The sequence below is a fragment of the Oxyura jamaicensis genome, chromosome 2 (genome assembly GCF_011077185.1).
Source record: "Oxyura jamaicensis isolate SHBP4307 breed ruddy duck chromosome 2, BPBGC_Ojam_1.0, whole genome shotgun sequence".
In the NCBI taxonomy this organism is placed as follows: Eukaryota; Metazoa; Chordata; class Aves; order Anseriformes; family Anatidae; genus Oxyura; species Oxyura jamaicensis.
Genome location: NC_048894.1, coordinates 3,755,900 through 3,770,726, shown reverse-complemented (window position 1 = coordinate 3,770,726; position 14,827 = coordinate 3,755,900). Strand labels below are relative to the sequence as shown.

General features: G+C 36.0%; 1 protein-coding gene across 14 annotated transcripts in view; it reads left to right on the top strand.

Moving 5' to 3' along the window:
• The window catches only part of ADCYAP1R1 (ADCYAP receptor type I), a 143,147-nt gene that overhangs the window by 104,022 nt on the left and 24,298 nt on the right, over window positions 1-14,827 (top strand). For all 14 annotated transcript variants that reach the window (XM_035317121.1, XM_035317134.1, XM_035317132.1 and 11 more), the window contains 7 exons: window positions 2,166-2,201; window positions 2,844-2,885; window positions 4,716-4,819; window positions 5,372-5,469; window positions 5,939-6,071; window positions 7,813-7,966; window positions 11,555-11,615. In XM_035317121.1, the coding sequence (XP_035173012.1) occupies window positions 2,166-2,201; window positions 2,844-2,885; window positions 4,716-4,819; window positions 5,372-5,469; window positions 5,939-6,071; window positions 7,813-7,966; window positions 11,555-11,615 (628 nt within the window). The remainder of the gene's footprint in view (window positions 1-2,165; window positions 2,202-2,843; window positions 2,886-4,715; window positions 4,820-5,371; window positions 5,470-5,938; window positions 6,072-7,812; window positions 7,967-11,554; window positions 11,616-14,827) is intronic.

The window sequence follows — 14,827 nt, the reverse complement described above, 5'->3', positions numbered from 1 at the left end:
ACACAGCTAAAGTGCAAAAACAATCTGGCTATTAAAAAAAAAAAAAAAAAAAAAAAAAAAGATTAATATAAAAAGCCTCTTCATTTTGCAAAGCTACATTAATATAATGTAATGTTCGTACTGATGTCATGAAATTAAAAATGATATAAAATAGGATATTTTAACATTACTGTATCCAACTACCTCCTATTTTAAGAGTGAAATAACAGCAGATTTTATTTCCTCCTTTTTAGATTACAGGAGAAAAAAATCTACATTAAAAACATCATTTGCATTTCAAAAAATGGTTTTGTGTGTGTGTGTGTTTTATTATTGTTATTATTAATAATATTATTATTTATCTATCAGTGTAACGTGCCAAGATGCCAGGAATACCATGTTTCAATCTACTTAAGAGTGCCTTGGTCTTCCTCCAACAAAAATTCTGTAGTTTGTAATATTGCATTTTAGGATTTAAGCCACACTACAAATGGTAACTAAAACCAGAATTTTGTGAGTCAAAGAGCTTGGAGTTTTTTGCAGCTTTTTCTTACTCTTCTACTATAGGTCATTGTATGATACAGAATTTTAAGTGAGATGACCTCCTATAAAGAACCTTTATGACCTATTGACTTGAGTGGCATTAGGAGATGGACTTTATAAGACAGTGATACACAAAGAGCGGCTATTTCCTCTTTCATCTTTTGATGAGGCAGAATTTCCCACAGGTTATACTAAAGCTGATAATCTAAATTCATATTTTAGCAACATAGGCATTTATATCTGAGCTGATCACTGTTAATAAACCTGGTTTTTTGGTAGGCTCAGGAGGGCCGCAGGTCTGTCCAAAATATTCTGCAGAGGCATCCCTGTTATTCTGCCAAGAATCTGGAGCAGAGCTGTAGTGCTTCTGCAACATCTGGCACTTTAGTCTTATGCAGCAGGTTGAATGATCTCCACTGGAAAATGTTTAGAATACTGGCAATTTATCCTCAGTGTAAGTAGACCTATGTAGAACTTGAAACAACCAAGAAATCTCATACGTGGAATCTGGAAAGTAGTCAGAATTGGGCAGAGAAGCCAAAAGACTGAGGGTGTTCTTATCATGGCATTGAGGATTAACCTTCAGAGTAACTAGCTAGTTGAATGTGTAGGTTTGTTGAAGATTGATGCTGAATACATCCATTCAAAGACACAGTGCAGCCTACCTGAAAGGGAGGATGCCAAAAAAGAGTGATGGTTCTTTAGCAAATGTTTCAGCTTAGTTTCCTAGACTTCCACCATCATCTTCAAACTAAACCATTTTATTTCCATTTTGAAGATCGAAAAGTACATCTGACTAAAAGGACAGAGAGAAATCAATGAATTTCAAATTCCTACATGATAAGAGTTTTGAAAAAATATAAAATCTAAAATACATTTTAGGCTGTACTGAAAATACGCCCTTTACTAGTTTGTTTCCTTAGATGCTGTTTTCTCCTCTTCCCATAGGATCAAAACCAATCTTTGTGTAGAACTTAACTTTTTAATACAAAACCTTACACAAAGAGATGAAGAGTTTTTTGTATCCCTAGTTAGGAGATGACCACATGTCCAGGGTTAAAGAACAACCTGAAGACTTGCAGCTGTTCCAGGGAATCCAGAGCTAAGCTAATTTATACATTTAACCTGATGTGACAGTCATTGAAATGTTGGCAAGGTTTTTTTCACTGGTTCTATTTGATCAGTGGGCTGGTGGCAAAGCTACTGCAAACAGCTTTGTCCAGCTCCTCCAAGTCTCACTGCATGTGATGCAGCAGCACCACGCAGTGGCTTAAGTCATCTTCTCTGTATGCATCCTCCAACATCCATCCCCAGCCAAAATCCACTGAGAATTCAGGAAAGTCTGATTTCAGTGCAGTTGGAGTTAAGTAAATTGCAGGCTGAGCAGGAGGTTTGTTTGAGATAATTCAAGCTTTTTATGACTGAAAGAAGAAAGAAAAAGGAAGTTTTTAATGCTAACCCAACCTTTTAAGATTTCCTATTCTAATATTTGTGTTTCTAATAAGGAAATCAACATGGATTTTGGCACAGTATCTTGGAAATGTGTGGCCTCTTCTTATTTCAGACCATTAAAATAAATTAAAATAAATGATGATTATGATTATAATAAGATCAAAGTAATTACTTTTCTTCTTCTTTTTCAGGTTGGGAAGTAGATAACTTGGGGCAAACTCATGCAGGTAAGAACCAGTTATGCTGAATACCTCCCACATAGTTCTTTTCTCAAAAATTGTCTGTAAAGCAGATGATAATCTCAGATTACTTAAAAGTTATTTTGTATATCAATTATTATGATGCTGAATACCTATAACACTCAGATAAAAACTGAAAATAAAAAATATGATCTGTTTCTAGAATTCAGTATGGTCTATCCTAGAAAAAGAAACTTAAATTGCTTTCCTTAAAGCCAATTAATTTTAATTGCTTGCAGTTGATGGATGGAAATCATTTTTCATTAATTTTTAAAAGGCTGTCCTTACTTAACTATCTATGGATTTCTAAAGATTTCTAAAGATATAATACTTAGCTTTTATATTTTTAAAATAAAATTGGTCCTAGTTTGATGGTATTCCTTTTTAGCTATTTGTTTGCTGCTTGCAGTAGCAATTTTTAAATTTTATTGCTTCAACCTTGATTTAAACTTACAAGTAAAACTATGTTTACTTCCAGAAAAGACAGAATCAAGAATTTATTGCCTTTGGGAATGATCCAAACAAATAAAAATCAATTTGACTCTATTCACTGACTTCCACTGAGACCAGTTTTGGTCCTAATAGAAAATGCAATCAAAACAATTTCATACCAGATTTTCACTTTTATAGGTGATTATGACCTGCTGGAAAGCACAGCCCAGTCTCCTCTAGGTAAGAAACAGAACCATGGAATTTTTCTCTTTTTTATTTTAACTCTCTTAAAAAGGAAGCTCCAGCTTTTTCTCTTGCCACTTAGGTATTATTTTATAATCAGTTCTAATTATGGTGACACATTTTCTGATGCCTAAATTTTAACAGTGTTATGAAAATTTATTCAGCCAGTCTTGCATCTTGCAATCTAGCAAGTAGATTGTTAAAATTATATCTACCTGCTTAACAGTAATTACTAAACAGCATTAAGGGAGCTGAAAACCATGATTCAGTGGTTATTTTCTATGAAAAACTGGGGATGAACATGAAGGAATAATTGGCCAAAATTTGCCAAGTAATGCAATGTTCTTAAATGAATGTTGTGATCAAATTGATATATTCTGCTGCATGGGTGACAAACAGATTCACTAAAAAATAAAGTCACTGTTAGTGTTATGAGTTACTTGACTAAATTGCTCTAAGAATATGAAGCTTCATAACCTAGCAAAGCAAATCACCACCAACAACAACGTGTCCATCAATTCTCACCATAACTTAAACTCAAAAAAAAAAAAAAAAAAAAAGTAAAAATTTTAAAATAATTTTTTTTTTTTTTTTTTTTTTTTTTTATGCTGGAGAGGAATAACTGCAGTCAGCAGCACAGCTCTAATTTTTCAACCAGGTCACTGAGTCCTGACAAAAGTAATGGTACTTAAAAAGAGCAATGAGGAGGCCATCCCACCTGAGGCAGACTTGGTTACAAAGAGAGTTTCAAGAGATACTTTCCTCTTCTACATCACACTCTTGCTTCCCAAGGCAGTTTTAAGTCTTTTAACTGTGCCAGCGAAAGAAGCTTAGGATCTAATCATCTAAATGAGATTAACCAAAGAGGGTAAAATGAGAGAAAAAAAAAAAAGAGGTTTTCTCTGAGACAGTTTTGAGCCTCCTTGCAAACACGTGCTTTAAATCAAGGTCATAAACTGATTGGCACAGATAATATGCAAAGGAAAGTGAGAAGATCTGAAACAGGTTTGTTCTCAGGGAAATTGCCAAGTGAAGCCACAATGGGCAACAGGAGATCTAAACAAACATATTGCTGTCAAGACAACAACAAGGAAGAGATTCCCACTGAATCATTTCTTTGTTTTCCTACAGACACTTCTTAAAGGGTCACTGTCAGAGCAGAGCCTAGGCTTGAATATATATGTGTGGGATATGTGCTGTGTGACTGTAGGGGAGCATCCAACTGCCTCACCAGAGACCTGTGATGATTATTGTAGATACCCCACAGTATTCTGCCTGGCTTCTAGCACCTGTTCCAAAAAATAAAAATAAATAAATAAATACAAAGTTATTAATTAACATCATGTTTTCTTGGCGGTCCAATGTAGATGTCTCAAATATAGTTCATCTCAAATAACAAAATGTGCCTATATTTAAGCACAGGACTTACATTTTACTCTGAAGTGCAAATGCCTATGTCATGGATGTATTCCCAACATGCCTTTCAGAGACAATGGAGAGGTATGGATGTTTAGCTGACCCCTGTTTTACTTATCTGTTTTGGAATGAGTCCTTGATGCCTTGGAGACACTGACTATACTTGTTAGATCTCTATGGCTCCCTGGTGACCAGTTGTAGAAGTAGGTGCCTAGTGCAGAACTATGTTATCAAAGATATCATTACAGATTAAAGGTGCCGTTAAAGCTTTCTGTGTATACTCAGACAAATAGTAATTCCAATGGTACCATGGAGTTTTCTTTGGTCATGTACCAAGGGGATGGAGGGTACGTTCTGGGGTTTGCTTCAATAGTGTCACATTCCCAATTGTACCTGGTATGCTTGACATAGGGGACATCAGCAGAAATTGCACTGAAGATGGCTGGTCTGAACCTTTTCCTCATTATTATGATGCCTGCGGCTTTGACGAAAATGAAACAGAGTCTGACAACCAGGTGGGAATTAATCTTATGATTAAAAACAAATGGGGAGAGGATGAATAGTGGAGCTAACTGCTTTTTGTCCAGCTTCTGGTCATGTTCTGATTTGATGGTAATTATTATGAAACAATCACAAATTTTGGGGCATTAATACATGAGACTCAAATCCTTCTTAGCTCAGTGGTGTATATTTCCAGAATGGGAATGTTTACTGTTGATGCAGCCTGTTACTTTGGGAAGCAGGAGTTAGTCCCCATTTCATTCCCTATTGACTAAAGTCACCTTTAGCCAACTATTTTTCTACAAGTACGTGCAGAGTGGTCACAGAAATATAGACAGCCTCTGCTAGTTCACTGACAAATAAGCTTCACAGTATGCAGACCCAACGGCATGCCAAACATAAAGCAATGATCTAATATATAGTGAGATCTCAGGGGAACCAAGTGGAAAAAACAAGTGGTCTGTTCAAGAAACAAATCTTGCCTATGGTTCCTTCTGCACATTGACAGGGTAAGGAAGAGGTGAATATAGATGAACCATTTAACCATGTGATGTTTTTCTTCCAAGGATTACTACTATCTATCTGTGAAGGCTCTGTACACGGTTGGATACAGCACTTCTCTTGTTTCCCTCACCACTGCCATGGTTATCCTGTGTCGTTTCAGGTGAGTCTGGATGTGAGCAGTTTGCTACTCAGTCACTGGAGAAAACAGGCTGGCTCTCATTGGGCCAAAACAACATTTAAGCTTTTATCTCACCAGCTGCAAAATAAGTGGGAGAAAAGCCTTTAGACAAGTTGTTCCCCCAAGCTGGAATCACTCCAGTAGTCGTATTTCAGTAGACTGCAGATACAATTGCAGAAACTCTCTGCATTAGACTGAGTCTATTACTGAGTCTAACTAGCATGGTTTTGCAGGAAAATCCTCCTCTTGGTTGGTTTTAGGGTCAGTATAATTTACACTCCTGCCTTTCAGACTTTCAGACACTGTTATTCTTAGTACCAAGGTACTGGGAGGTGCTATTTTCACAAAAACAAAACAAAACAAAAAAGACAAAAAGTTTTTTTTTTGTTTGTTTGTTTGTTTTTTTTTTCCCCTCCTATTCTTTTCCTCTCTCTTATTCCTTCCTCTCTAGGAAGCTTCACTGCACTCGAAATTTTATCCACATGAACCTCTTTGTTTCATTCATCCTACGTGCGATATCTGTATTCATTAAAGATGGGGTTCTTTATGCTGAACAAGATGGCAACCACTGTTTCATCTCAACTGTAAGTAAAACAGAAGACTTTTTTTTTTTTTTTGCTTTGTTTTTTTTCCCCAGCATGAAATAATAAAAAGTGTGAGGCAGGCAGCAGCCTGTTGGGTATCAGAGACTGAGGAGATTTTGGGAGAGAAGGTAATTGCTGAGAGAAGGTACTTCCCTGCCAGTTCACAATAAAAGTGTGAGTGGTATGGTTCCATGATGTCTGCAGTGTTTACTGGTCTGTGTTTTAGGAGGAACTTACAAGTTTATTTCAGCTTCTGACTTTAATCAGGTTGTTTCTCGCATTCATGGATCTGCATACTGATAGGTGGGATGAGAATTGTCTCTGAAGAGGAGCTGTTCATAGCATGGTTTCATGGAAGCAGTCTCTTTCACCAACGTACTTACATGTACTTTGCATCTAATATATACATTGTTAATCCTAACTCGTATTTAAGGGTAATGTTTGATCTGACAAATCAGCTCACTTTGTGTAATTATGGCAGAATTATAGTGAGTTCTCCTTTATCTATCCAGTTATGAGATAAATTCCCTGTGAGTCACTTCTACAAGTGCACCTGTGTAGTTTCATAGACTTTTTCTTCATCATTTAAAATAGCTTCTGCTTTAAATTTTTCTCCTTAAAAATCTGAAACCATATTAGATCTGTAGTTTGTTCATATCACTCTTCCAACAATGGCATCTGTTTCTTTGTTTAAATACACTTGAAGCATAAAACATCTTGGAGTCAGTGATCTAATGGCCTGAGATCAGCTGGCATAAACTGGTAGAGCTTCCACATTAAAAACTCAAGTTTTGTTGGTTTAAATATATTGCTTATCCCAGAGGATGGAATACAGTTGTGAACCATCAAAACCGTCAGCCTTCCATCGCCCCAGGCAGGAGCTCCCAGTTTATACTGTGATTCTGCTGTGATGTGTTAAAAAGTCACTTCAGTAGGATTAACGAGGGCTCACTGGGATGCAGCACTGTCAAGACAAGTGTGTCCTGCTCTCACAGAGTCATGGCAGAGCTCAGTTTCCACCTAAAGCTTTTAGAATGTGTTGTTGTTGTTTTTAATTTTTTATTTGTTTGTTTGTTTTTTGGTTTGGCTTGGTTTGATTTGGTTTTTGGTTGGTTTGTTTCCTGTTCTTTTGCCCATCGTTTTTGTTTTGTTTTCCCCAATAAATGGATGAAAGTTGCTATCATTTTGTACAGTAAATCACTCAGTTTTCCTTACACTTCTGCTCACTTTCATTTTCAGTCCCTGAGTGACAACACCTGCACATGGCCAGGAAGTACAATTCTCAAGTGCGCACAGGAGGGTGCATCCTTTCTGAGCCCACTCTCAGGGCTTCTAACAATCATCCTGCCATTTCACATCCTTCCTTAGGTTTCTCAAAGCACAACTGGATTCTTTTCTTGTCTGCACTTAGCACTTGGAAGGGGGCTTAAATCTAGCAATTAAGGTCCATTGCTGATGTGAACTCCCACTAATGCAATAGCTTCTCAAGCTGTCTGCAGGCGCTTGTCGGCCACCTCCCACTGATAAAATTGGTTACCTGCCCTTTACAGCTTTGCTCTCTAAGTGGCCCTTCACATTACTCTCATGATTTTAAAACTTTACTATTAAAAGTGTATAATGCTAGTCCCAACTGTGTTCCTTTCCACTAACAGATTTGGAGTGGTTGAAAGCATTTTCTCTTTCAGCTAATCTCCTGCAAAACAACATGGATATAACTTTGTTTTTGTTTGATTCTCTGCAGGTGGAATGCAAAGCGGTGATGGTGTTTTTTCACTACTGTGTCATGTCCAACTATTTCTGGCTTTTCATTGAGGGACTGTACCTTTTCACTTTGTTGGTAGAAACCTTTTTCCCAGAGAGGAGATATTTCTACTGGTACACTATTATTGGCTGGGGTACGTGACATTTCTTATGTAAAATGTGTGTCAGTGTGCAGAAGAGCTTTCTTCTCTGTCCTGAAAGGTTCACTGAAGGCACAGGAATTAACCACCTAATAGTTCCATACACAGATTCAAAGTATAGTTTTAGTCTTTGCTTAGAAGTGCCACTGCAGACCAAACTGTGTTATGTTTATGTGATAGATTTGAACTGAAATCTGCAGGGTATCATATATCTTGCAGAGAGGTAGTCCACAATTCAAAATTGTCTTCTACAAGATATTATCATAGTACCATGTTATTCAGCATAATCAAGTATGCAATGTTGAGTCCAGCCCATTCTCTAAGACTTCCTTTGTGCCTTTCTCCCAGCAAATAAATAAATTGAAAACATGTTAAAAGGGTACCCACAAATGCTCATAATACATGGGTGGGAAATGGGAACTTACAATGTTAGGAAGAAATAAGATTTGTTTCAGAAGGCCAGGTGGAAGATGATAAGCAGTGTAATTGTTTTTCATGATGGCCTTCTGGAGCTAAATTAATCGCTTTAACATATTAATTCAAGCTGTACTTTGGTGACATTTTTACGCAGAAGTCAGAAGGTGGATGAAGAACACCTTAATTTTAAATGTGCCCTAAGAAGTTTAAACTAAATATTTGCACTTAAACAACATTGCTTCTGAAATTACATGGAAAAAACAACCACAGATATTCATGCATAAAAACTACATACAACTCACATGCCTTAAACTGTTGTTCTTTGAAAACAAATCCCCAAATAACGTGAGCTTTCAGGTAATCTGTAGTTTTTTTACTTTTTTGCTTTAGTGGTGGTGGTGGTTGGATTTTTTTTTATTTTTTTTTTGTGATGGTGCTAGTTATTTTTTTGTTTGTTTTGTTTTTTACTCCTGAAGCAGCTGTGTATGCATAAAATTTTCAGTTCCTGGCAAAGACTCCCTAAAATGGGAGCAAAGAGACAGAGAAGAAAGAAGAGAAAATCTCATCAGAAATAGCATATCACGGCTGGGGAACTATTGAAAAAGGGTTCCCCTTTTTCAAAGTTCCCCTTACAAAGTTCCCCTTTTTCAAAGTTCCCCTTACAAAGTTCCCCTTGTACCATCCACAAATGTATAATTACACTATTGATGAAGTATAAGGCTGTTATCATAGAGAACTTGGGGATGAATACATGAAAATGTGGTAGTTATAAAAGAAAACATGTAAATCTTTGCAAATCAAACACATATCTGGGATTGAGTTCCTTTAACTGAGTTTGCACAAATTTCACATCCGTATGTTCATCTGAATGAGAGAATATTGCAACACATAGCATATTAACTGACAAAAAAAGTCAGCATCTGTAAAGAAAGAACTATCCAGATGGGCTTATTTTGTAATGTAGCCTCAGAATTTTTACTCCTGAGTTGAATACTCTAAATAAGATCTAGCTATTTATGGCTGCCACTTCATATTCAAAGTAGTATCAATGCCATCCATTAATAATAATAAAAGGATCTCTTTTTTTTTTTTTTTTTTTTGAAGTGCAATATTTTCTCAGTTCCTGCTTATTTCAACTTGGATAATGGTTCACCAGGCACAGTAAGAGTGATTGGCACTTTGTGAGAATAGAAGCTATTCCAGACTCTGGATTCAGGTTTTCAAGTCATGTAGGGCAAAAGCGGCCCCCACGGGTCAGAGCTGATGGGAAGAGAGTTGCATTGAAGGAGAAGTAGGCAACAGCTCAGCATTTTACAGCATCTGGATGCTTATCTATTTCTTGAAAAGTGCTGAGCCCATCAGTGCCCACATGTGATTAATGAGAACTACAGATGGCTGAGTCAATCCTATTTTGTCATCTTAAATATTCAAGGTGCTAGTAAGCTCACTGGATAGGCTGAGATCTCTCCTAATATCTGTTCCTTATTGAGGACAGAAATACTGTCAGCAAGAAGAGCTCTTTTCTGCAGCTCTTGGGTTTTTTTGTTTTCTGATGTTATGCAAAAGTTGAAAAGAATGTGATGAAGCTATATATATCTTTTGTGTAAAGAAAAGTGAGTGTATATATATATTCATACAGCAGAAGTTTCAAAATTCCAAGTTGATCCATTTTTTTTATCATTTTTTTAACTACATTTTTATGACACATTGAGTGTCAGGTGTCTTCCTGACCATGTTTCAGACATGAAACTTCATTTGCACCAACAAAATTTCTATAGTCAAATAAGTACAAACTAGATAGCATGTCAGAGCTGTGACTAATATTTAAAGACTTTTAAATTATTATTATGCATCTCAGTGCACAAAGATCTTAATGTTTTCTAGGTATTCTCATGTGAGAAAAGCAGACTCCAAATTAAATCAAACATGCACGATTTCTTCTCTCCAAAGCCATTTTATTTCTTTTTGTAATTTTCTTTTCAAATATTTCTGTGTGTACTATTTTTTTTTTTTTTTCCTTAAAGAAGGAGGGCTTCATCACTCATCTAGGTATAATAGGGGTATTTTCATTTCTAATACTGGGAATATGAGATTTGACAGAGACTCACTGAAGTGGATTCAGTTGAATGACTAATTAATGTGACATAAATGCAGCTTTGCAAAATGTATAAAATATAATTGTTCTTGTCAATTTATGACAGTCTCATTCACTACTGCAAGCTGAGGTTACCAAGGTCCTTGTTTTGTTTGCTTTTTAGCACTTTATCTTTCCAGTGGTGCCTGAATAAAAGTAGGTAGTTTTCTAGTCAAAGATATTATTTACCATAAAAAGTAGAAACAACTTAACCATAGTTTTCTTGCAAGAATGAGTTAACTTTTTTTTAAATATATATATATATATATTTCCACTGGGAAAAAAAAAAAAAAAAAAAAAAAAAAAGTTTAGTGTTTTCAGAAAGGAAAACAAATCCAGATTTCTGGATTTTTACTGTTTTGTTTTAATTTGTGTTTTACATGCATTTTTTAAACACAAAAGAAAACTCTGAAATAGAAATGAAACACTTTTGTTCCCAGTTTTTTGTGTGTGTGTTTGTTTGTTTATTTGGTTTTAGATATTGTTTTTCAGGAAAGAAATGAAACATTCCTGTGAATAATGCAAAACTGTCCTCTACTGGTTTGCTTTGTTTGAATAACTAAAGCAAAAATCACTTATTTATAAAATAACAGATAAAATGCAATATATGCAACTAATTTACAACAAAACCACATGGGAATACAAGGAATGCAATAATGCCATTACACTTAAAATCTGCCACTCTGCAATCATTGCATAATAATGGTAGCTTTAGACATGGAAGCTGATGTCACTGATTTTATTTTATATGATGTTTCACTGTTAATGTAACAAAATGAAATATCTTTGAGCAATATTGATCTGAAACAGTATCATTATTTTCTTTTATCAGTTTTACCTTTATGTGCCCATCAAGCCTAACCTGTACTCTGACTGAGGCAGATGTTTCTAGAGCTCTGAATTAATGTAATGAATTGTATTGTTTGGTTCATTAGTGTTATCAGGAAATAAAATCTCAGTGGAGAAGTGTTCTTTGCTGAGTACTGAATAAATCTAGACTGATAATGATATCACCATCTTGTCTTCTGCAGGGACCCCAACAATTTGTGTCACTGTTTGGGCAGTGCTGAGACTTCACTTTGATGATACTGGGTAGGTATCACTGTGTGGGAAAACATTTCACATGCCTTTGGCATGATGACAAGGGGAAATGAAAATCTAGTGATCAGAGGACGTAGTTAATTTCTCCTTCCACTTCCAACGCTGATTTGAATATGCATATGTTTATGTCCATATTCCACTGGTGAAATTATGAAAGGACATGTAGACATCTGTAAATTTGCAGCTGACCTAGTGGCTCTCCATTCCTGCTCAGTTAAGCCAGCGGAGTTCAGGATATGTTTTATCTCATCTTAAAAGAGCTATCAAGTAAATTGCACTTATGATACCCTGCTCTTCTCCAACTGATTATGAAGAAAGACAAAGTTGATAAGCTCAGCTGTAGAAATTATTGTGGATGCCTCTGATAAGATGAATGGAATTTGCACAAGGAGTCGCTGAGCTTCAGTTTACCAAGGTAATTATGAGTTTAGCTCCCCCTTGAGGGTTTTTTCCACAAATCTAGTTTGGTAGGTGAGTAGGAGTGAGACAAAAACTTACATTTAGTCTTCTGTGTGAAAATAAAATAAAATTTAGGAAATTGAATAATTTAAGAAAGAAATCAAGAGGGTAGATTCAACCCAAATAGTATCCTTTGGTGGAGAAAAACCTACAAAGATCCTGTATCCTTTGCTAAAGACCTGAAGGAAAGGATGCTTCCAGACTCCCAGAGATGGTCCTGCACATCCACGTAGTCAATAGACTGACTGGTATGACAGAGCAACAGGCACAGCCTGTATGAATGGATATATGTGCATCCTGAAAATACAAAATTATTTGTGTTGTTCTTTTTTTCTTTTCTTTTTTTTTTTTCTTTTTTTTTTTTTCCTGACAACTATGTTTCAAATTGATTGAGTGGTAGGAAAACAAAAACAAAAAACAAAACAAAACAAAACAAACAAAAAAAAAACAGCAGTGGTCCTTTGAAAACCTAAATCTAAGTGAAAGATGTTACTATATGCCCAGCTCTGATTCCCAAGGTATTTAGGCTCATATTTTAAATTCTCCTTATATTAGAGATACCTGGAACTAAAAATTGCACAAGACTTGCTGCTCTGTCATGTTTTCTTCATCCTTGTTCATTCTTGCTTATTGGAAAGCACATAAAGCCCTTCAGTCACTCAGGAAACCCATGCTTTGACCTGATGTTCTATTTTGACATTAAGACAAATTAAATCATTTATTTCTATGCAAAACAAGCCAGAAACCCCTGTTGTGTCATTATTATTATTACAACAGAAGTCCTAAATGCATTAATTTCTCTTAGGAGTCCAAACAGTCCTTCTGTTTTTTGTATAAGGGAAATATTTCAAAGAAGTAAAAGAAGAATGGAAAAAATAAAATAAAATAAAAATAAAAATAAAATAAAAAACACCTTTTCCTCTCTTTTAGTTGCAGAAGCTATTTAGCATGCAACACATTTAGGCAGATCCTAGCTGAGCTTCTCAGTGGTTACTTTTTAAAAATCAGCAAGCATTGTTCTGGGGGTGGGGGAGAAGCCAGCATGAGCTTGAAAACATTGCAGGAATTACTGAACTGGGAAACCACACTGACAAAGGCATGGACTAAAATACAGACTCCGAGTCTGAGTTTCCTCCTGCTTGCTCCTTATAAAACTGGCAGAGCTCCCTTGAGTTCAGTTCCTGATTCACATCATTGTAAGTGACAGGTTTGTTGAGATAAATGCAACTGTCTGTTTATCCAGAGCCGTGCTACTGAATTAAATGGAGTTATACCAGATGTACACCAGAGATGTAACAGAGATCAGATTTTGGCCTTTTCAAATGGAAACCACATCCCTCCCCCATCTCACTGGCTCCCTTCCCATCAGCTATCCTGAAAAAGAGTCCTGTGTGCCTGATCTCAACTATAGCAATGTATTTGTAATGGAATTAGGGAGCCTGTTTACGTGGTACAGCTTGTTGGCTGATATTACAGACTGTTCTGTGGTGCACTGCTTTTTTTCTTTCTAATGATACTTATCTGAGGAGACGATGATGGTTTGTGTTTTGTTGTGTTTTGCTGTTTTTTTTTTTTTTTTTTATCACATCTATCCTATAGATGTTATGAGGCCAAATCAAAAAGGTACTTAAAACCCTTGTACAAGCTTGATCTGGTTCACTGTTGACATTTCAGGGATAGACATTGACAATTTAGCCTACCATATAGAATACTGACAATCTGCAGAAGAAGAGTAGGTCTAAGAAGAAAAAGCATTTCTAAGGGAAGATGCAACACCATAGAGTACGTATTTAAAATCCAGCAGGCCTAATTATATGGCTAGATTAATACTAGAATTTGCCCAGATTTTTCCAGTATTTGGCAAAGGAAAAATATGTGCTTTTGGGTAAATTTGATATCTCATCTCTAGATTTTCTTTCTTCTTCCCTGCTCTACCACATGCATACTTATTGTTGCTTTTACAGGAAATCTAGAAAAATATTGCATTTATAAGTTCAACTGAAATTTCGAAGTCAGATGTCAATCAGCTGCTTGGGGCTTATCTCACACGCACTTGGATGATGGAATTTTAGCTCTCCTTCCTCACTCTTAAACGTGTCTATAGCTGGTATACACTATAGGTTTTCACTTTTCCCCAAGATGCTACTAGACTACTGTTTAAATGACATATAAGTAGTATTAAGTAGTATTAAGCTCTCATAAGATCAGCCGTGTTTTATCCCTGTATGCTCTTCCAAATTGTTACTTGGCATCTGACAAATGTACCATGACAACCACTGCTGGGACTTCTGGCTGTTGTCCCAGTGGGAGGGAAACCATCCTCCTCTGAACTGCAGGTACAAAGAAGACATTTTTTTCTGTGTTTTCATGTTTTTTTAGAAGGGAAGCAGGAGAGGAAGAAAGCAGACACAAATGAAATATGTTTTTTAACTGACAATCAAATTTTGTATTAACTTAAAGTACCGCAGTGTGTTGGTGTTGTGGCAGGGGAAATAAGATTTCTTTTTCCATTATAATCATTCCTGTAGCCTTAAAAAGAAATGTTAAAGTTTAAAACCCATATGGGTCCTGCAATTAATTTGCTCTACAAAGGAATGTCCAAATGAACCTATATGGAAAAATCTTCAGCATAATCCTTCCGTGAGCTGGAGGAAGATTTTAAACGCTGAGGTAGAAATGCCACTTAATTTATGATCACTCACTCCCAACAGCTTAAAAAAGGAGATGACCCTGGCTGTTGCCCA